The following is a 21,001-nucleotide window of genomic DNA, read 5'->3' as shown; positions in this document are numbered from 1 at the left end:
GCAGCCTGAGGTGTGTCTTGTCAGAGTTTGCCTTGTTATTCAGGAGGGGCTTTTACTTCTTCTTTGCAGATAAAATTGTCCGACTTTGGGTTCTGCGCCCAAGTGTCAAAGGAGGTCCCCAGGAGGAAGTCCCTGGTTGGGACACCCTATTGGATGGCACCGGAGGTGATATCCCGCCTGCCCTATGGCACCGAGGTGAGCACAGCAGGCACTGCCAGAGGGGATATCCCAACTCCCTGTGGCACCGAGGTGAGCACAGCAGGCACTGCCAGAGGGGATATCCCAACTCCCTATGGCACCGAGGTGAGCACAGCAGGCACTGCCAGAGGGGATATCCCAACTCCCTATGGCACCGAGGTGAGCACAGCAGGCACTGCCAGAGGGGGTATCCCAACTCCCTATGGCACCGAGGTGAGCACAGCAGGCACTGCCAGAGGGGATATCCCAACTCCCTATGGCACCGAGGTGAGCACAGCAGGCACTGCCAGAGGGGGTATCCCAACTCCCTATGGCACCGAGGTGAGCACAGCAGGCACTGCCAGAGGGGATATCCCAACTCCCTATGGCACCGAGGTGAGCACAGCGGGCACTGCCAGAGGGGGTATCCCAACTCCCTATGGCACCGAGGTGAGCACAGCAGGCACTGCCAGAGGGGGTATCCCAACTCCCTATGGCACCGAGGTGAGCACAGCAGGCACTGCCAGAGGGGATATCCCAACTCCCTATGGCACCGAGGTGAGCACAGCAGGCACTGCCAGAGGGGGTATCCCAACTCCCTATGGCACCGAGGTGAGCACAGCAGGCACTGCCAGAGGGGATATCCCAACTCCCTGTGGCACCGAGGTGAGCACAGCAGGCACTGCCAGAGGGGATATCCCAACTCCCTGTGGCACCGAGGTGAGCACAGCAGGCACTGCCAGAGGGGATATCCCAACTCCCTATGGCACCGAGGTGAGCACAGCAGGCACTGCCAGAGGGGGTATCCCAACTCCCTATGGCACCGAGGTGAGCACAGCAGGCACTGCCAGAGGGGGTATCCCAACTCCCTATGGCACCGAGGTGAGCACAGCAGGCACTGCCAGAGGGGATATCCCAACTCCCTTTGGCACTGAGGTGAGCACAGCAGGCACTGCCAGAGGGGATATCCCAGCCCCATGGAGCTCTGTCAGAGCTGTGCAGTTCGGAAGCACTTACACAGGTATGCTAAATAGCAGCAATTACGTTTGCCCCCAAGTGCTACATCTCGCCTGGTTTGAAAGTTATTTCCCCAAGATGAAATCATTAAGTAACAACTCCATTTAGCGCTCTGAGCAGTGTAATGCCTTTACATACTTCGGTTTGGGGTGCTGAGTAAAGGAAACTGGCCTCATTTACGCATTGTGAGAGGCCCTGTGCTGCTCTTTAATATCAAGCCTGCGGGCTGGAGCTGCAGTCACAGGTGTGCACACCTGCATGTGCCAAACCAGCAGCCTCCTCACACGCCCTTCCTGCACAGCCCGGTCACATCAGCATTTGCATAGAGCCAGTCTGCTTTCATCCAGCTAAAGCCTGCCATTCCCTTCCTCTGCAGCAGTGCCAGCAGAATCACAGGTCCTGTAGGGTCCCAAACCCCAGGGCCAGCTGGGTGGGTTGCATTGCCACCCTCTCTGGTAGGATTGGTCTCCACATGGGCTCATTCCTTGCAGTCATGGCTGTCATTAGCTGAGAGATGGGTAGGAAAAGCGCCTCTGTGGGAGCTATTTCAAGCGCTTCCAAATGTTCTGAGAAAGGCAAAGTGCACATTTTTACTGGAACCCTTCAGAGGAGTCCAGCAAGGTGTGGGCACCCGGCAGCTCTGCAGTGCCATACCCCATCCTTTAGGCTGCTGTGAGTCACGGCACTCCTGCCCTGCAAAGCCTGGGAAGAGCAATCCCCTGTGCCGCGCTCAGCCGTGACAGTGACTCACAGCGGGGACACGGCTGCCTTTGCTCCTCTGCGTGGGGACAGAGCTGCTGCCTGAGAGTGCTGAGAGGAACAGCTGCAGAGCTCGACCCTGCCAGGCAGACAGAGCCAGGAACACGGATATGTTTCCACACGGGTACACATATACATACCTATATAGAGTGTAGGTATATAGAAATACAGATACAGGGAAGGGGAGATGAGCTGAGCCAGGAGCTGCTCCATCCTCACGCTGCTCTGGCACGGCACAGCAAGAGCACCCTGCAGGCACTGCTCTGCACACTGCTCTGTGCTGTTGTAGGAGACATTCCAGGAATAATAGCATCAACTATTATTAGCCCATTAATAGCTCTGGGAGGATTAGAAAGTGGTTGAACTTAGGGCTACATTAAGTTTCCCCACCAGAAGGGAAAGAAAAAAAGGATTTAAAACTAAAGGATAGTGTTGGCAAAAGAGCAAAAGCAGAATGAAGTGGCCCTGGCTGTATTTGGGCTGGCAAATGACAGGAATTACAGTCATCAGAGGATTGAGATTCTGGAGCAGCTCTGCAGCAGGCCAGAACTAAGAAAAAAAAGTTGGTTGTTTTTTTTTTTTTTTTGGAGCTGGAGCTGAATCACTTTCCAAAGTTCTTATATATTGTGTTACCTGTGCTGGCTGTAAACAGGCCTGGGTGTAGTGAGTGATTGCATTTGCCTTGGGGTCTTGAACAGAGTTCCTGTAGTCTTTAAGCTTCAGGGGAATAAAATGATTTCACAGCTCTCCAGCAGCTGCAGAGCCAGCCTGGGGTTGGTGTTCAGTGGGTGCAAATCAATGCAACTGGAATGCAGGGCAGCAGGACACAGCCTCTCCAAGGCACAGAGCTTCCAGTGGGCAGCACCTAAACCAGCTACAGACCCAGGTTTATAAATCCCTGCTAATCTATTTTGTCGAGGCACTCACTGCTCCGAAGGAAAGTCGTGGTTGGCTGGTTAAAAAAGAAAGATGGATGGTGCTGGCTCTCCAGTCTGCTGGCTTAGACTGGCGGCAGACAGCAGCATGAGCTGGCTCCGGGGTTTGCATGGTCCCATGTGCTGAGCCTGTTGGCCCCCCTGCTCTGCCAGCAGTGTTCATGGCCCCTGTGTGTGTTCCAGGTGGACATCTGGTCCCTGGGCATCATGGTGATCGAGATGATTGATGGGGAACCCCCCTACTTCAACGAGCCACCGCTGCAGGCCATGCGCCGCATCCGGGACAACCTCCCACCCCGCGTGAAGGACATGCACAAGGTCAGGCTTCCTGTGGGGATCAGGGGTTTGCACAGTCACGTCTTCAGGAACACTGCAGGCACACATCTGCATGCCCAAATGATAACTTAGATCTCTAAGGCCCCACCTTGAGCAGGGGATCCTACACAGGATTCCTGTGGAGAGGAAGTGAGGCCAAAGCCATTAGTCATGGCCTTGTTTCTGCCTGACTCTGGCTTTGCTTTTGCAGCCAGTGGTGGCAAAGGGAGCTGGGCGGAGCCTCATGCTCCCTGTGCTTCCCACCCTGCCCAAGGACCAGAGTACATCAGCTCATCGGCCCTGCTGCAGGGGGGTTGGTACATCCATGCCCTGTGCCAAAGCCTTTGGGCACCTCCCAGTTTGGGTGTTGTTTCCATCAGACCTGAGCCCTCAGCCTACCTTAATGCTTAATTGGGTACCCCAGTGGTACCCAAATACTTCAAACATTAGCAGCACATCAAAGACCCACAGCCCTTCAGCTCAGCACAGCTGTTGCCATAGGGAAGATCAGAGTGTCCCTTGTCTTCCCAAGAAACCAGCATTCACAGAGCTAGCCTAGCTGGAACTGGGTGTTTTTGTCCACCCCTAATGCCAGCGTGGTGTTTCAGGTGTCCTCGGTCCTCCGGGGCTTCCTGGACTCGATGCTGGTGCGGGAGCCCTCTCAGAGAGCCACGGCACAGGAACTGCTGAGACACCCCTTTCTCAAACTGGCTGGGCCCCCCTCCTGCATTGTGCCCCTCATGAGGCAGCACAGGCATCGCTGAAGCTTTTTGGGAAGAGGTCAGTGCAGAGCCTGGCTCATGGCCATGTGGGAATGCCAGCAGTTGTGTGGGATCCGCAGGCAGGGAGGAGGAGAACCTTGTGAAGGAAACCAGCCCTGCGGAAATAATGTGGTGTTTAAAGAACCCCAAAGCCCAGGCAGTGCCCTCTGTGCTCCCTGTGTGCCAGAGACAGGGAGCAATCCCGGCCACGCTCCGCCAGGCTCCCAGCACTGCTGTCTGCTGGGCCATCCAGGCAGAAGGCACCAAATGCCAACGTTGGAAAGGTAATTTTAGCAGAGGAGAGCACAGCCAGAGCAAACCACCAGAACTTTAGTGCAGGCTACAGCACTTCTGTTTCAGAAGAACACTTTTCTGACAAAACAAAGCACTTTTTATCTCGGTCAGAGCAGCGCAATGTATTTTGCAACAAGTTTGTAATTTTCTGTACAGTACGTTTTGATAACTTGCAGTACTTTGTCATGTAACTGTTGTGTTAGTTGAAGTAATAAGTGTAACTTAGCAAGAATTTGAGAAGATGAAGTTTCCTACTTTTTTAACCCTTTTGAAAACAGGAAAAAAAAAAAAAGAAACCACAACCACCTTTAGGAAGTTGTAAGGTTTTGCAGATTTCCCATGGGGTGAGGACGGGGCTCATCCCACCCTCACAGAAGCTGGAAGAGCAGAGGATCACTGATGCTGGTGGGAGCACCTGGCTTGGGGCACTGGGTGCCAGTGGCAGTCCCTGCTCTGCTGAGGGCCAGCTGTGGTCAGGGGCTCCTCTTCCCCCCTTGGCCCAAGGGGCCTCCCAGGCCGGGGTGATCCCTCTTTTTTTCTGCCACCACAAGGCCAGTTCTGCCACCACAGAAGCCTCCACTATTTCTGTCATGCTCTGGCAGTGGAGAGGGAGGGCAGGAGCCCCTCCTCCTAGCCCAGCGGGATCCTGGAGTTCCAGCAGAACCGGGGGATGGGAGGGGATGGGATGCGCTGCCAGGCGTTTGCTGTAGAGGAGAAGTCGTGCTGCTGTCTAGACCTTTCTGAATGTTGATGCAACAGTTGACTACTGCGGTACAATTTTGTGTTACTTGTTGGATGACTTTGCATGTTAACTGTAGGCCTAATAGATTTGCCTTTAAAATTTTTAGAAGTGCTTCATAATTATTTCAATGAGAAATTAATTTTATTTATTAATGATTAGTTGTTTTTAATTCTGTATAATACAAAAGCCATGTTTTTCAAGTTTGGTTTTTTTTTTTTCTTACTGACCTCATTTTATGGTATCTTTAAGAACCACAAAGCCAACTTTGTGAAAACACAGTTTCTTTCTTATTATGGAATTTCATAGTTAATAAAGTAATTGTTATTTATTGTAGTAAATTATAACCAAACATCTAAACCTGGCAGGAGCTGTTGCTTAAAGATCTTCCTCTGGAAGAAAAGAGTTGCCAATAGTAAAGAAGCTCCTTTAGTTCTGCCCTTAACTTAAAGAGTATTTGGAGGGAGAGAAGAAATTTAAAAAAGAGAGAAAAAAGGAGATGAAGATGATCTGGAACATGGAATAGATGTTCTTACATCTGTGTCTTATCCCCACTGCTCTCTCTTCCCAACCCTGTTTGCACATTCTAAGAAGACACTGAAGAAAATGTGTTTGGCTCCCGCCGCCCCACAGCTCCCGGAGCCCACCCAGCCGGGAGCAGCACCCACAGCCTCCCAGGGCTCTCTTTTGTAGTCTTGACATCTCAGGAAACCAGGCTGCACCAGTCCAGGCAATGGCATATGGCACAACTTAATACTAGCCACAAAATTAACTTTTTTAACCATCTTTGAATAAAAAAAATGGGGTTGGTGGGGGTTTTTTCTTCAATATTCAGCACATTTTAGGCTGTACAAGTGAAGAATTTTCTGCAACTTTCTTATCATTAGATACTTTAAACAGTGTTCATCGAGTTTACTGAGAGTTTTGTCGATTTTGAAGGGGGTTTTTTGTGAACACCAGCTACTGGTGAGACAAATGCACATGCAAGTTAAATAAATTAATTAATAAACACTTTAAGTTTCAGTGTGGGTTTTTTTTTTTACCATGCCTTTTTTCTAGTTTATAGATTTGACTCAGTCCCACAGTATTGGACCAAGCAGATAACAAGGAAAAAAAGTGTGTTCTTATATATCTATATGATACACATACATATATAAATAAATAGATACATGTATATAAATAGTGATTTATAGAGCTGCCTCAAGTGATTTCTAAGTGTCAGTGCATTTCCACCTTCCTTTCTCTGCCCCTTAAATAATCCCTTTCTTTTTTTGCCTTACACATCCCTAATTTTTAGCTCACAGCTGTTGATCTCTCACACCTACTGAGAGCAATTCCTCCCCGTTCCCCCAGTAGCATCAGTCAGCTGATGAATCTACAATGTTATTTGTAAGACTTGAAGATAGCAAATGAGGATTTATATTACTTTTGGGTGCTGACGTCAGTAAATACTTCAAAATACATTGAAAAAATGTAATGCCATCACCTAAAAACAAACAAACAAACAAACAAACAAGGCATGTTAAGAGCATCCAATCACTCAGAAGCTGAGGCTGTGCTCCAGGTATGGTGGGATATTCCAGTGAAATATTCCCACCTGTCACTAAGGAATGATGGCTTTTTCTGAGCTCACAGCTCTAAAACTATTCCCACTCAGAGTCACAGTAGCAGAGGCCAGGACATTTACTGGCTATGTCAGCCCCCTCCTCAGCAATACATCAATAAATTATAATTAAAGTTCTAATCACAAGTACTCTGTAAGTCATTAGCAGCTGCTTTAGTAAGTGCTTAATTATTACAGGTCCTTACAGAGCTCAGTAGGGTGATAAGGTGTATTTATCCACCTTCTACTGCTGTGTTCATAAACATCTATAAAGCAAAGTTTTCAATTTGCAACTCACCCATAAAAAGCCATCAATGAATGAGAGCTAAATACAAAATTAAATCACAATAAAGTGCTGCCATCCTCAAGATGCTGCTGCAGCTTGACAGGCAGGAGGGAAGCTGGACATAATCTCTCTCATAAATAATTTTTCATAAATAGAAAAGCTTAAAGCAATGGAAGAATCAGGTCAATTTCAGTAAGTTTTGGCAAAAGGATGGAAAGAATTAAAAGACTTAAAGGGTTTTCACCCAAAACCTGAAATAACTTTTTTTTTTTTCAACCAAGATACATCAGTTTGGGACACGAACTCATCGATCTGAAATTACTGTTTCTTTTTCCTTTCTTCCCCAAAAAGGAAAAACATTTCAGTCCAACAAGAAACCAATATTTTCTGTCAGTTCAGAAAATCAAGAAATTAATTATTGGATTCCTGGAACTCCAGTCCCTAGTAGCTTACAGACACACTTGGCCCCTGAAGGCGATGCCAGGTGCTTCCTAAGGGAAACCCTCATCTGACATGAAAACCAGCAAATGTCCTTCAAGTTTGTGGGCACAGGACCTGCATCAGCTTCTGGGGGGGGGGGTTGTCCCCATCCGCTGGCCACCACCTCAGTGCTCTGGCCAGTGCACAGGCACCAGGACCAGGCAAGGACAGTCCCTGTGAGTGCCCTGACAGGGTCAGTGCAGGGTGAATTAAAAACAGTCCACAAAGTCCACCATAAATGAGCCTTTTTTCCCATCTTAAATCCACACAGCTGTTTGGGAGCATCTCCCTGTTACACCAGGCAGGTCTTGCTCACGGGGTGCAACAGGAGAAGCAACGCCAAGGGACTGAGACCCACCAGCAGCTTTACCTGGACAAGGTACAGCCACCTCCCAGAGCAGCCTGGGAATGGTGTCCAGGCAGCAGCTCTATCCCTGGCTACTGCCCATCCTGCACTAACACTCAGCAGCTCAGCCAAGCCCCAGGTTCTGCTGCCTTTTACAGCTCCATGTGAACCCCCTGAACATCCCCCTCTTCCAAGGGAGGAAGCCAGCCAGGTGGGAATATCCTCTTAGGGACCAGGATGGCTCCAGTTGGGTGCAATTTCTCCCATCATTTCCACAGCCACCTTGCCAGAATGTCCTATCCAGGAGACAAATTACAGTGGAGGGGCTCCTCTGGCATCTGCAGCTCAGCTGTTGGCTTCCTTTCTTTATTTAATCATTCTTTGGGATGTCACAGTAGCAGATGTGCCAGGCTGATGGGAGCTGGCCGGGAGAGCCCTCCTGGCCCCCGGGCAGACACGGGTGAGGCAGGACAAAGCTCCTCTCTATTAAGGATGAACCTTTAATCCTTTTATTCACCCTCCTGCTACCTCTGGCTTTTTCTAACTGCCTCTAAAAGAACCTTTCTATTTCTTTGTCAATTATCAGCTCATTGTACACAGTGGCACTTGGTCAGCCTAAAGCTCACCTAAGACCCTTTCTCTGGAGTTTTAAAGGAAAAGGGCAAAGCCACAATCATCATTAGTGCCATAATTTTGCTTCTTGCATCCAAATGAGGAAACAGCTGAGCATAACATTGAAATGAGACCAGAAATAAGACAGGACTGAAGGAAGGCTTGTGTTGCATCCACCTTCATCAAAAAAACCCATACAGTTTGGAGGAAACTACAGCATTAAAAAACATTCAAGTAAGTTTCTTCTCTTGCCTTTTCCCAACATTGAAATTACTATTTTTCTTTGCTTGAGTTTTAAGCTGAAAGAAAACAATCAAGCCTCTGTTTGAATTGAATCAGTTTAAGAGCAAGGAAGTATTTTCCATACCCTAAATTAAGACAAGGCCTGGACTAAATCCTGCTGAAGTAACACCAGAGCCAGGGGGAGTCAAAGGATTCAGTGGGAACTGGACGGTACCGGAATAAAACACATCACTGCCCACACAACACACAGGAAAAGCAACCAAGAGATAGAAGAATATTAGAAACAACCAACAAATCACAGAATACTGAACCACCATGTCTTCACCAAGCCATTTGCAGCAAAACCACTGCTGGAATAAATCCTACATGTAACATCCACTCAGATGATGTATTTGTGCTCCAATTCCATTTGGTACCATGGAGTGAGTACAAAGCATTACATTATTTCAAAATAAGAAGGCAAATCAAGTATTATATATATACATGTTTTAATTAATTTTAAAAATCACCTACATTTAAGGATAGATTTCAAGGGTTCCCTAATATTTTTCTGTTACATTAGATTAAACCTGAATAATCTGCATAGTAACTTTAACATTACTGTTTTCTTTTTCTCTTTTTTTTTTTGTTTTGTTGTGAAAATTATCAGTTGCAGGTAGCAATGTAACATCTCAACCACAATCACAATACGTGCAGGATGCCCAGCCAGAAGCATTTCTCAGTTGACTTGCAGTAGCACGGCACTTTATAACTTGTGTATCAATACTTTTTTTTCTTTTTTTTTTTTTTCTTTTTTAAGTTTAGTTCAGATGTGGCTCAAGAAGCAAAAACAAACTTTCTTCACTCAGTCTCAAGCATGTGGGGTCAGCTCCACAGCTGTGATCTGCTCCATTGGAGTTTCTGACCTTGAATTTCTATTTTTTTTTTCAAAGCACACCTGCATTTGCCTCCATGTTTTCCTAACATGAGTGCAAACTTAAGGATGTGGTTTGAGTCCCTTCATTAGAGGGCCTGAATGAACCCTGTGCAATGGCTCTGTCTCCCAGCCCTGCTTCCTGTATGGACAGGAACATGGAGGGCTGAATGCTCCAAAGGTGATGCAGGGGGAGGTAAGAATCTCTTGAGACGGGAAAAAGGGAAAAAATAAATAAGAAAGCTAATTCTGTTCCCAGTGTGAAACTCTGACATGTGAAGCATTTCTGTTTCCAGATGATCAGCCCAGCTGCTTAAGAAGGTATTCAAACCACCTACAGACACCAAGTCTCCTTACAGAGTCTGTTAAAGCCAAGCCTCAGCTTGAGTGTCTCCATGAAATACTCAGGATTAGGTGCTGTGAATACCATCTCTTGCCCCTCCAGAACCTTTCCTCGCCCACAGAAAAAAGTGCTTTTTCTACCTGATAAACACTCGGGTTGCTTGGTCCTGCTCCCTATCCCATGTGTTTGTACTGAGATCTGTCCCGAGGGATCTGCACCTGGCTGGCTGTCAGCTTGTGGTGTACGTGGTAAATGCCGAGGGTGACCACGATAACCAGCCCCAGGATCAGTCCCAGGATCAAGGGCAGGGTTTCTTCCAGCTGCTCCCTCTGGTCCACCGGGCACTTGTGTTCTGCAGAGAAAGAAAGAGGGGAAAGAGGGACGTGACTGAGACGCTGCCAGCCTGAGCTGCTGCCGCGGTGGCTCCCCAGACACGGCTCCATGCAGGACGGAGCGGCAGCAGCCGCCAGCAGAGCCCTGGGGAGAAAATCAATTGCTTTGGAGCAAGTGGAATCAGTCACAACGCAGGGATGCAGGGAGAGGCAACATCCATCAAACCAGCCCACGCACTGGAAAAACACTTTCATGCCCATAAGCTCAGCCCTCTCTGCCACACATCAATGGCCTTGTTGGGAATGGGGCGGCCAAAGCCTGGGTTTCCTGGCTGACTGAAGGGCTGCTTTGTTGATTCAGTTATAGAGTCTGTAGAGGCCTCAGCATCAGCAAGTCTTTAATTCTGCACCAGAGTCACCCAGCACATCATTCAGAGATTTCCCCTCTATCTGCAATTTGGCAGAGGTCCAACAGCATCGCTCCCCCCTCTCTGTGAGCTCCCCACAAACACAGCCCTGGCAAAGCACAGGGTCACCCAGCACCCCACATGGTCCATCAAGTACAGCAAAGGAGGAGCAGAAGCAACATGAGCTGTGCCAGTGGTTTTTTTCTCTGGCTGATGAGTCTGCCTTAGCCTAATAAACTGCTGGAAAATAGTGATACAATGGGAAAACACTTTCCTATTGAGCTTGGAAAGACCACTAAGGTAATGAAATGTGTTACACTGGTAATCCTGGCTCAGCTGTCTTACACTTCCCAGAGTCTACTGCAGGCCTGAGTGACAGGATCATGATGTACTTTTTTCTCCACAGGATTGTTGCTTCTCCATGCTGATGGACAGGCAGAGCCCATGCTGCTGAGATGGGGCTGCCAGGCTAAAAAGAAGAAAAATGCCTGTTCTGGAGAAAAAATAAAAGGTTACATGAACAATTCTCTGGCTCATGTTCTTCATTGCACTAGAAATGTGCTGAAAACAATGACAAGTTTAAGGAAAAAAACCCCAGGGAAAATAGAAAGGCTGTGTATTAGGTGAGTGAATACAAAGGGCACCATGAATTCCCCCCCTTGGTAAAGACTGTCCAGATGGGTTCCCTGGGCAGCTGATTGCAGAGATCTGCAATAATCACGAAGAGCAAATGCTCCACAAATCTAACAGCATGTGGCAAAGAGCAGGAAAAACCCAGAGACCCCCAGGCCCAGGCAGGAGGTGACAGCAGGGACCCTTCTCCAGTGGTGCCGGCACCTCCAGGAGCTTCACTGCGTCCTGGAGTACAGCCTCCTCCCAGCACCAGGCTCACAGCGATGCCATAAGGAAACATTTCAAGCTGTAAATGAGGTGAAACAAAAAAAAAAAAGCAAAAGTAAATGTAGTCTAACACAAAAGAATGTCCTTTTCAGTTCCAGTTGCTCACTGTTTCACCAGAGGAGTGATTAATCACCAGGACTGTGGTACAGGCGATTCAGCAATTGCTGCAATGCAGGGGTTTTGTTTGTTTGTAGTAAGGAGAATGGGGGGAAAAAATCCTGATTATTATTTAGCTCCCAAAATTGGGTTTCTAGTGCTATGTGGAATTGTTCCCAGTTAAGGATATGAAGGCCTGAGCAGCTCATAGGGACACAGCCCAGGCTGAGCTGACTGCAGGAGAAGCCACGCACAGGACAGTGCTGTGGGGCCAGGGCTGCTCTGACCCCACTCCCCACTGGTACAAAGCAGCACCCTGCCCATGGGAAGGATCTATGTTCCAGGAGCTCCTGTGCACCCTCCCACATGGCCACAGACAGTGTGCTGAGGTGCCAATGAGCAGATCACAGTGGCTGGACACAGATTTTTGCTTTGGAAGTGGCTTAGCTTAAACCCTACAGAAGATGGAAAGAAACTGCTAGAAACCCAACTGAGAGGATTCCCCTGTGCTCAAACACACCAGGTTTGCCCGTGCACCTTTCCCTAAACAGGAACGATCCAGTGTTTGCAGGAGAACGGGCTGGACGTGGGGGGCTGCAGCCAGCAGAGAAGGCAAAGCTAAAAGCACCAGTGCAGAGAACAGACCCAGCTCTGAAGCCCCACTTAGAACATTTGAATTGCACCAGCTTTTGCCAAAGCAAACCAGCTGCAGGGCACAAAACACACCAGAGGATGTGGCTGGAGCTCCGGGGTCCACAGAAAGCCACGGCTGTGTTTAAGTGTCTGTGTCATGACTCAAAAAGGTGTCAATTCTTGCAAGCAGCCAAAGAAGAGAGTTCTTTTTCCTGACACTTTTTAAAAGAGGATTAAAATAAAATTAAAAAATAAATAAAGCCAACAGGAAAAAAAAAAGCCAAACAAATCTGTCAGTCTCCAGCAGCACAACCCCAAACCCAGCTGGACCTGCTGCACCTCCGCAGGCAGAGCAGCTGCCTCTGCTCTACCCACACTTTCTCCTTGCTAGAAACATCAATTTTCTCCTTTTGGAGGAGACACCAAAGCCTGGGTTCTTTGGAGAATGTAGGGGGAATGGGAATGGGGTTGGGAGGACCCAGCACAAAAGCACTGGGAAGGGCTCAGCACAAACACATCTGCAGCAGAAGTGAGGCTCTCTGGGTGCTGACTGCTAGGAGGATGAATTTTCTATTTTAACATGAACATTAATATTAAACCACATAGTTTTATGACAAAAATATTTTCACATGGATAACAATGTATTTTAACATTTATACAGCACTTTTTACCCCAAGAATTCAAAGCAAAGGCACTGAGGTCCACAACACTGCAGGGAGGCAGGCAGGCAGCTGGTATCATTCCTGTCCATCAGCACAGGAAAAGGCAAAGGGGGAGTAGGAGGGGAGAAGGGTTTGCATAATGTCCATGGCAGACTAATTTGGACATTGAACCCCATCAAGTATGGGCAGGCTGATGCTTGACAAATGAAAGCATTGGGAACTGCTACGATTTCAAAATTAATGACCCTGCAGGAAAACAGCCCTCTCTCTCAAATTTTCCCCAGTATTTCACTCCAGGTCACAGGGATCTCAGAATTTCCCAAATTGCTAGGATTTACCCTTAGTCCAGGGAAGCAAAAAGGTCCCTGGTAAAAAGGGGAAAGTTCAGGTGATGCCGGGAGTTTTGCTGCATCCCGAACACGGTGGGGTCACCCCTTTGCCAGGGCGGTGTCACCCCCAGTCCCTGCCCCATGGAACCCCAACTGCAGACAGATACACAGGAGGTGTTTAGGTACATTCCTTACTGCTCCTTTGTGCTGTGCCTCCTCCCAGACTCATGTACTGCCACGGTTTCTATGGTGAGTGCTCGTCCAATTCCAGTACCAGGCTGTGAAACCACCTAAGAGCCCATTTTCCTCTTCCAGAATCCTTCTGCAGAGCAAACACGGCAAAAAACCCAGCAAAAGGCACAGTGTCCTCCCGCCGGCACGAGCACGAGCCTGAGCATCAGCACAGCGACTGTCCAAAGGGGTGGAAAAACAGCCCAGCTGTGTCTGACATGACAAGATTTTTGAGATTTTGAGATTGGTGTTTATAAGTAAATAGCTTACCAAAAAAATTAAGAAAAGAAACATCAGGTGCTTTTTTAAAAGTGGCCGCATAGTTTGGTTCAAAGGAATCTTGAGAAAATGTGGCCCTCAGCTGGGAGGTCTTAATTCACTCTGAGCCACCCCAGAGTCCCTAATTCTCAACTGTATCCCTTTGTATTTGTATTTTTCATCATATTGCTTTATATTCAGATATTTACCTATAAAATCAAAAGAGCTGACAGTTTCTCTGCAGTTCTTTTGTCAGCTTAAATCATCTCACACCCTCTTGAACCAGCTCTCATTTTACTCATCTTCTAAGCTGAAAAATATACACATAATTTCCCTATTAAAAAAAAATTGGTGATCCCTGAATGAAAAGATTTTCTGTTGCTTCTGTATTGAAAAATAAAATTGCAAATATATATATATGGGTTTGTGAAGGTTGAAAGGAGTGTCTTAAAAAAAAATAAAATACTCTAGCACATGAGTTTAAGCATTCAAAAAACCCAAAACCAATCCAATCACTCCCTACAAGCTTTTTAACCTATCCCTGCCAGGACAGTGTCAGGACTAATGAAAAAACCTTTTCCCCATTTCTTTGTGGAAAAAGGGCCTCGATCCTCCTGCGTCTCAGCGATTCTTCTGCTCTAGCAGGTCTCTTTCTCTACTCTAAAATATTTTAAAATGTTCTGCAGCTTGTTCATAATTAATAGGAATTTTACCTAATGGGAAATTAATGAACCAAAAAGGAGAAGGCTAATTACTATAATTTAAGATTGGCAGTGATTCTCAGACCCCACAAAGGATCCCGTTTTGCCATGTGTGTGCCAAGGACGAGCTCGGCTGGTGGGGACATGCCGCTGGGAGAGCGGCAGAGCCCTGGATAGAGCTCCATTGATAAATCACCTCCCAGGATTTCTGACCACCCTCTCCAGGTGCTCTCTGCTGCTTAACTTCCAGTGGAATTCAACAAAAAGGAGTGTAATTGAATAATTAGAGCAACAACAACAAAAAACCCCATTGAGCTTAACAAAGAGAGAAGCCATGCTGTCCTCTGGAGGAGGAATTCCCTCCATGTGTTTAAAAACTGCTAAACCAACATCAACTCTTTGTGTCCTAGAGAAAAAAACCCACCCAACTACAGCAACAAAAAGAAAACAAAATAGAAACAAATTTACTGCCTGACAGAAATGAGCATATCATGAAAACAGCAGGTAGATTCCTTTGACAATGAGCTCTGAGTTTGGTTGTTTTAACTGGGAGCTCTCAGACTTCACAAGTTTGGTATCACAGAGACACAGACTTGCATATTTTAAACATGCTGTTCTCAGCCTCTAAGCTCTGCCCACCCAAACCCTGAGTGCAGGAATCCTGGATCCACAGGAGAAAGGAGAGGGTAAACATACGCCAACACAAAAAATTACAGCAAACTATTAGGATCTACTTTTTTCTCCCTGTAAATCTACGAAAAAATGTGGTACTACTTTGATACAAAAAACCTCTGCCCACAGAGAAAACCTACTCAGTGTTACACTGGCCTTGCCATGAGTAATTCAACCACGCAGAGCTCTTCCAGAACCAGCACATGCAACAGCATGAATTTACTACATCAGTCAGAGGATGCGAGTTGTGAGTGCAACCACTCAGCTCTGCAGTCACTGCTGGCTTTTTTTGTGTTCCAAAATATTTCCCACATGCAAAATAATAAAGCTTCACATTTTTAATGCTAGCTTCAATACCACCATTTTCTAACTCATTATTAAAAGAGTTGGCTATTATACACTTTATTTGCACCTGGTTACAACAAAGGGCTTGACTAATTGTAGTGCTATGGCAGCACTGTGAGATGGGACTGGTCTCACCTAATCCAGATGAGCATGTTTACACTGCCTCATTCAACCTGATGGGAAAGCCAAGCGGGAGCCAGGGACAAGGAGCACCGTGGGTTCCCCAGGACGAAGGAAGCTAAAACTGCAGGAATCCTGTCCCACAGCAGCATAGCTGCTGACTCCAGTGCAACCCTTTGACACAAACAGCATGTTTTACCTCAGGTTTTCTTTTATCCATGGATGTTGGAGAATTCCAGAAAAGGAACGGCATCCCATGTTTTTGGTGCTCGAGTAGCCTCACTGAAGTCCCTGTTACGCTTCCTTCACCCTCACAACGAGCATTAATCAAACTGAAGCCAGGAACATGCACCCCCAGTGTCTTTTGCCACTGCAGCCCCAAGCTTTCTTTCAGTGTGCAGCAGCCCTAAGAAGACCCTGGGGCTGTGCTGAAGCATTTTTGTGCTGCAGAGGAGACACCTCAGCCTTACAGGACTCCCCAGGGATGCTGCATTGGGGCTTGCTGGCAATCTGACTCTACAAGTCCTTACAGAAGCCAACATACATACAATGAGATAGCCCGTGTTTTGGTAGCTGGGCTGAATTTGAAAAACCTTTTTGGGGACCACAGAGGCAAGGAATGGGCTGGAGGGACTGCAGGGAGCACTGGTAACAGGCTGGAATGAGGGGAAGGTTGCTCTGAAAAAGGTGGGACCCAAATTCCTTCAGTACATTGCAACATCCCCAAAGGCTGCAGCAGCATCAGCACCTCAGGAATGCAGGACATGCCTTTCCTGCTCCTTACCTTCACTGAAGACAAAATCCGCAGGGATGTCAAAGGGCTGGAGCCGCACTTCCGACAGCAGGAGCTGCACAGACTTCTGGTGGTCGCTGGAGACGAGGGAGATGATCTGCTGCGCCTGGCACTCGTAGGACCGCCCGGCGGGGGTCACCAGGGCTGAGAGCCGGTGCGAGCTGGCCGTGTGCTTCCCGGCTGGCCAGGGGACACAGACAGGTCAGGCCCTGGCCCCAGGCACTGAGGGGCCTCCATGAACAGAGGCAATGAACCGAACGCGTGGGTGACGCGGCTGGGGTGCAATGCGGCAGCAGCCCAGCTGCTCCTGGAGCGTCCTCCCGGGGTGGGACCCTGCTTTTGGTGTGACATCCCACACAGCCAGGGCAGGTCCCACACCGGGATTGCCTCCTGCAAGCAGGAACACATGGCTGCAGCACACGGTCCTGCGACACAAAGGGCAGAGCTGGCTCTGCTGCCACCAGCTCTGCTCCTGTCACAGCACCTGGAGTCCACAATGTCGGAGAAATGGTTCCCATTCGTACAGACTCAGGGTTCAGCCTGGGACTGTGCTGATACTCCCTACATTTGGGAAACAACCATTTCTGCGGATGCACTTGGGCTCTCAGTCCAGGTGGGAAGGAGCAGTGCCATCGGGGACCACACCACAAAGCAAGACAGGCCATAAAACCTTTCCTGAAAATATAACATGACCATTTCACCCAAGTATAAATTATGAGAAAATATTTTCCCATCACACCAAGCTTGTTTTACAAGCAAAGGCCAAATGCGGCTGAGCCAGGTGGAATGAGGAATATCTTCCACCTCCCGCTCTTCTGCAGCCCTTTGTTCCCCTCCAGCAGCACAAAAAGGCAATCAGTACCTCGCATTGGCAGGGGCTGATGAGGCACGACCACCACTGTGTTTTGGGGACTCAAACAGTGGAAACACTAGTGGAAAAAACAGCCCCAAAACCAGTGTGTCTTATGGCAACAACCCTAAACACCCTATTCGCTAAAGTTGGAAAATCCTGAGGGAGAATGATTTGCAAACGACAGTATTTCATTTTTCAATTCAAGGCAACACATTTCTGAGCAGAAATGAAATAAAAACAAAATGAAAGCCAAAAGAATGGAAACCCAGAGAGAAAAGAGGAGGCTGCTGGTTGTGGAGGCGTATAGGGGTATGATACTGATGTCAATCTCAGTTATCTTGGGAAACTGCTGCTTTCCCACCTATTCAACTACCACCAGGATTAACCTTAAAACCAATCTCCCACAGGAAAAGAAACAAGCTTTTCCAGCCCAGGTGTCTCTCCCTGCCCCACCCCCTCAGGCCCTGGGTCCCACACGACAGCCCGGGCAGCACAGCAAACGGGCAGAGCTGGGCTCTCCCTCCCACGGCAACCGCGGTGATTAAAACCAAGGAAAAAAACAATGAAGAAAAAAAAAAATAATACGCGGTTTAAAGCCAGCAGCTGGTCCGGGCTTTGTCGGGTGTGTTTGTGGTTTCCTTTTTCCCCTAAGCTGAATTTAGCAAGTAGCCCGGGGGTGCTCCCCTCCCAGCCCAGCATCACGCTCGCTCGCCCTCCGGGATCTGCCTTAAATCCCGACTTCGGGCGCTTACGACTGACGGCATCCTTGAAGTAGGTGCGCTCGGAGGTGTCGTAGGTGAACTGGATCCGGCTGAGCCTCCAGGACGCCTCCGGCCCCCGGGACGTGTTGTGCCCCTCCTGCCGAGACAGAGCTAGTCAGGACCCCGCGAAGCCGCCGCGTCCCCGCTCCAGCTCCCGGCGTGCAGGGAGCCCATACCTTCAGGAAGGATAGTTTGAGGGTGTACGCTTGGTCCAGCCACGAGAGCTCCAGCTCCGACTCGTTCGTGCCGCACTTGCCCTTCATCTCGGCACCCCGCGGCAGCGGGATATCGGCTTGTTCCGTGATCAGCTGCAAGCAAGGAGCGGAGCTCAGTGAGGCGACCCCCGGGTCCCCCTGGGCGTCCCCGGGTCCCCCACTGAGCCGGGTGAAAATCCTCGGAGGGGATAAAGGACTTTCCAAAAGTACCTGCGGATGCGTGTGTGTGCCCCCTGCCATCCCCCGTCCTGCCGGAGCCCCCGACACCCCGGGCCGCCCTCGGCCCCCACTCACATCCACATAATTGCTGGCCCACACGTCATAGGGGACGATGAACTTGGCGGCGAATTCGGCCATAAGACACGTCGTCCGGTTTTCCCGCACCACGAAGATGTCCTTCTCGGGGTTAGGTGAGAGCCCGGAGAGGTTTTCAACTTCTTGCTCGGCGGCCAGGCGAGCCGCGGCGTCTGCGGGCACAGCGGGACTAAGAGCCGGCAGCCCCGGGCCCGGCGCCCCGAGCCTGTGCCGCCCACCCTAACACCCCCCGCCACCCCCGAGCCCGCTGGAGTAAGCGACTCTATCGCGACGGGGCTTCCCTGTCGCGACAGAGCAGGTGAAGGAGATGAGGCAGCCAGTGGCGGTGATGCGGGACCGGTGCCGTGACAGTGCCGAGTTTGTGTCAGCGCCAGTGGCTACCTCGGAGCCGTGTCGCGACTCGCTACCCCAGGTACTCACGCAAGATGAAAAGCAGCCCTGGGAGGCGCCCCCCAGCCATCCTCCCTGCTCGGTCACGGCGTGGCCGCGGCTGCTGCAGCTGTTCCTCCGAAAGGTCCGCTCCGGAGAAGAGAAAAAAAAAAATTAAAAATAAAAAGGATGAAAAAAAAGCCGCACACCTCGTTTCTCAGGAGCCGCACAGGCTGCAAAAGCACACTGCTGCGGAGTGGCGGGGAGGAGGGACGGGGAAAGTGTGTGGGTGTGCGAGGAGGAGGGGAGATGCCGGCGGAGCTGATGGAGCGCCCACGCCGAGGGACGGGGCGGGCGTACGCGCAGCCGGGCGGGGAGGCGGGGAGGCGGGAAGGAGGGATTCCCCCCCTCCGGCGCCCCGCCGCACCCGCGGAGGGGCTGCCGGGGATCCCCTGCGGGGACCTCGGGCCGCCCGTCGTGGCGCTGGAGCCCAGCGGGTCTCACGCCGAGCGCTCCCGCTCCCCCGGCAGGGTCGGCGCTGGGAGCGGGGCCGGGATCCCCTCGCGCCGGGGTCGCGCCGTCCATCGCTGCCGGAGAGGCCGGGCGGTGGAGGAGGGGATATCTATTCCAGCGCCGGCTGCTCACTGAGCGTCACTAATTTCGGTGAAGGCGAACAGCTGCTCCGCGTGTTAATTCAGGAAGAAACGTGCAGCTATTTTTGTGTGGCAAGGTCAGAAGCAAACCCGCCTGCTTCTGTGAGCGGCCATCGACACACCTGAGCTCTAAGACGTCGTGACAAACCACAACACGCACCGTAACATAAAACCCAACAGGCCCAGCCGGGTGCATTAAAACAGAAACAACACCGGCCGTGCCTGTGCGGGGCGTTTTTGAGGGGAGACAGGCAGGAGGTCGCACCTGGGGTGCGCTTCGGAGGTGGGACAGGCGCCAGCTGAGCCAGGGCACTCGAAGGTTTGTTCCTAGCCGGGTCAAGGATGCGGGAGAGCGAGGCCCGGCGCTGAGCGGAGAGTGGGCTGCGAGGCGGGGAGAGAGCAGAGCGCACCCCTTCCCTGGGCAGGGAGGGCTGCCCGCCCCCTGCCCTGCCTGGGGGCCCTCAAGTCTCCGTCAGCCCAGCGCCTCCCTCGCTCGCAGGCCGGGGCAGGGGCGGCAGGCTGGCGGCAGCGGGGCTGCGGGAGGAGCGGGCGCTCCCAGCCCGGAGCGCCGGCTGCGAGGTGGGAGCGCGGCCGACTCCCGCGCTGCTCCCTCGCTCCGGCTGGTGCGACGTTGAAATTTTTCTTCCCATCTCTCATCGGGACCTTTTCTTGGAGCTTTAACGCGCTGCCACTCTCGCCCCGGGACCAAGAGCACATCCAAATATTTACGATTTACAGCGACACCAGTCCCAGGTGCAGCGGGGATGAGGAGCTCTACACTGAGGATGTTTTTTTGGTAAAAAGCCAAAGGGACAGCAGCGATCCGTGATGGCATTACGCGGATTCACTACCAGTTCACATTTCTAGTTCAGGAAAAGGCATCTAGAGGAAACCCTTTTGCAAAGGGTTTTGCAAAACAAGATATTGCAAGGTGAGTTTTGATTGTAGGCAGCTGCCCTTTCTCTGCCAGGGCACACAAGTGCAGAGAGGGGCTTTCTTGCTGGGAAATGGCTTTTTTAAATAATAAAAGCTGATACTGAAGGAACATACTGATTTTTGTAACTATAATGTTGAAATTCCTTTCCTACTTTCTGTAACTATTAAATATATTCTGACCATTTCCTCTCTCTCCTGTTTCATGATAAAAAGCCATTCCTGCACACCCCCCAATAGAGTCAGATTGTGTCGGTTGTGATACAGGATTAACATATGGATAATCATTTCAGGGAACTATACAAAGGAAAAAACAACAATCTTCTATAAAATATAACTTTGACTGTAACAGGCTGTATTTCTGTGGTGATTTTTGTGCCTGGCTTCCTCAGGTCCTACACTGATGAGCTCAGTGTTTAACTACCCTTTATTCCCCCCTCTAGTCCACTATTTAATTGGAAATTTTGAGGCTTTTGGCTTTTTGAGGCTTCTAGGTGGATTCCAAGCCCTGAAATACACGATCCTGAGCAGCTGCCCATGCATCCAGCCTGTGCAAGAGGGTCTAGGGAGCAGCTCAGAGAGAGCAGCTGCACTGAAGAC

At 49.8% G+C, this 21,001-nt stretch overlaps 2 protein-coding genes across 3 annotated transcripts in view; one reads left to right on the top strand and one right to left on the bottom strand.

Annotated features, from left to right (window-relative positions):
• Positions 1-5,963, top strand: part of PAK5 (p21 (RAC1) activated kinase 5) — an 87,734-nt gene extending 81,771 nt beyond the window's left edge. For both annotated transcript variants that reach the window (XM_082277115.1, XM_082277116.1), the window contains 3 exons: positions 70-195; positions 3,072-3,206; positions 3,812-5,963. In XM_082277115.1, coding sequence (XP_082133241.1) covers positions 70-195; positions 3,072-3,206; positions 3,812-3,967 — 417 coding nt within the window. In that variant the 3' untranslated portion in view covers positions 3,968-5,963. The remainder of the gene's footprint in view (positions 1-69; positions 196-3,071; positions 3,207-3,811) is intronic.
• Positions 5,964-9,996: 4,033 nt separating this feature from the next.
• Positions 9,997-18,906, bottom strand: LAMP5 (lysosomal associated membrane protein family member 5; the record flags this gene model as incomplete). Its single annotated transcript, XM_082302461.1, has 6 exons — positions 9,997-10,175; positions 16,294-16,482; positions 17,908-18,013; positions 18,093-18,224; positions 18,426-18,598; positions 18,867-18,906. The coding sequence occupies 6 exons, from the start codon at positions 18,904-18,906 to the stop codon at positions 9,997-9,999; spliced, it is 819 nt and encodes a 272-aa protein (XP_082158587.1).
• Positions 18,907-21,001: the final 2,095 nt, after the last annotated feature.

This window comes from Coloeus monedula (assembly GCF_965178545.1).
Source record: "Coloeus monedula genome assembly, chromosome: 2".
NCBI classification, from domain to species: Eukaryota; Metazoa; Chordata; class Aves; order Passeriformes; family Corvidae; genus Coloeus; species Coloeus monedula.
Note: the sequence above shows the minus strand (reverse complement) of the source record. Positions and strands in the feature narration are given on the sequence as shown.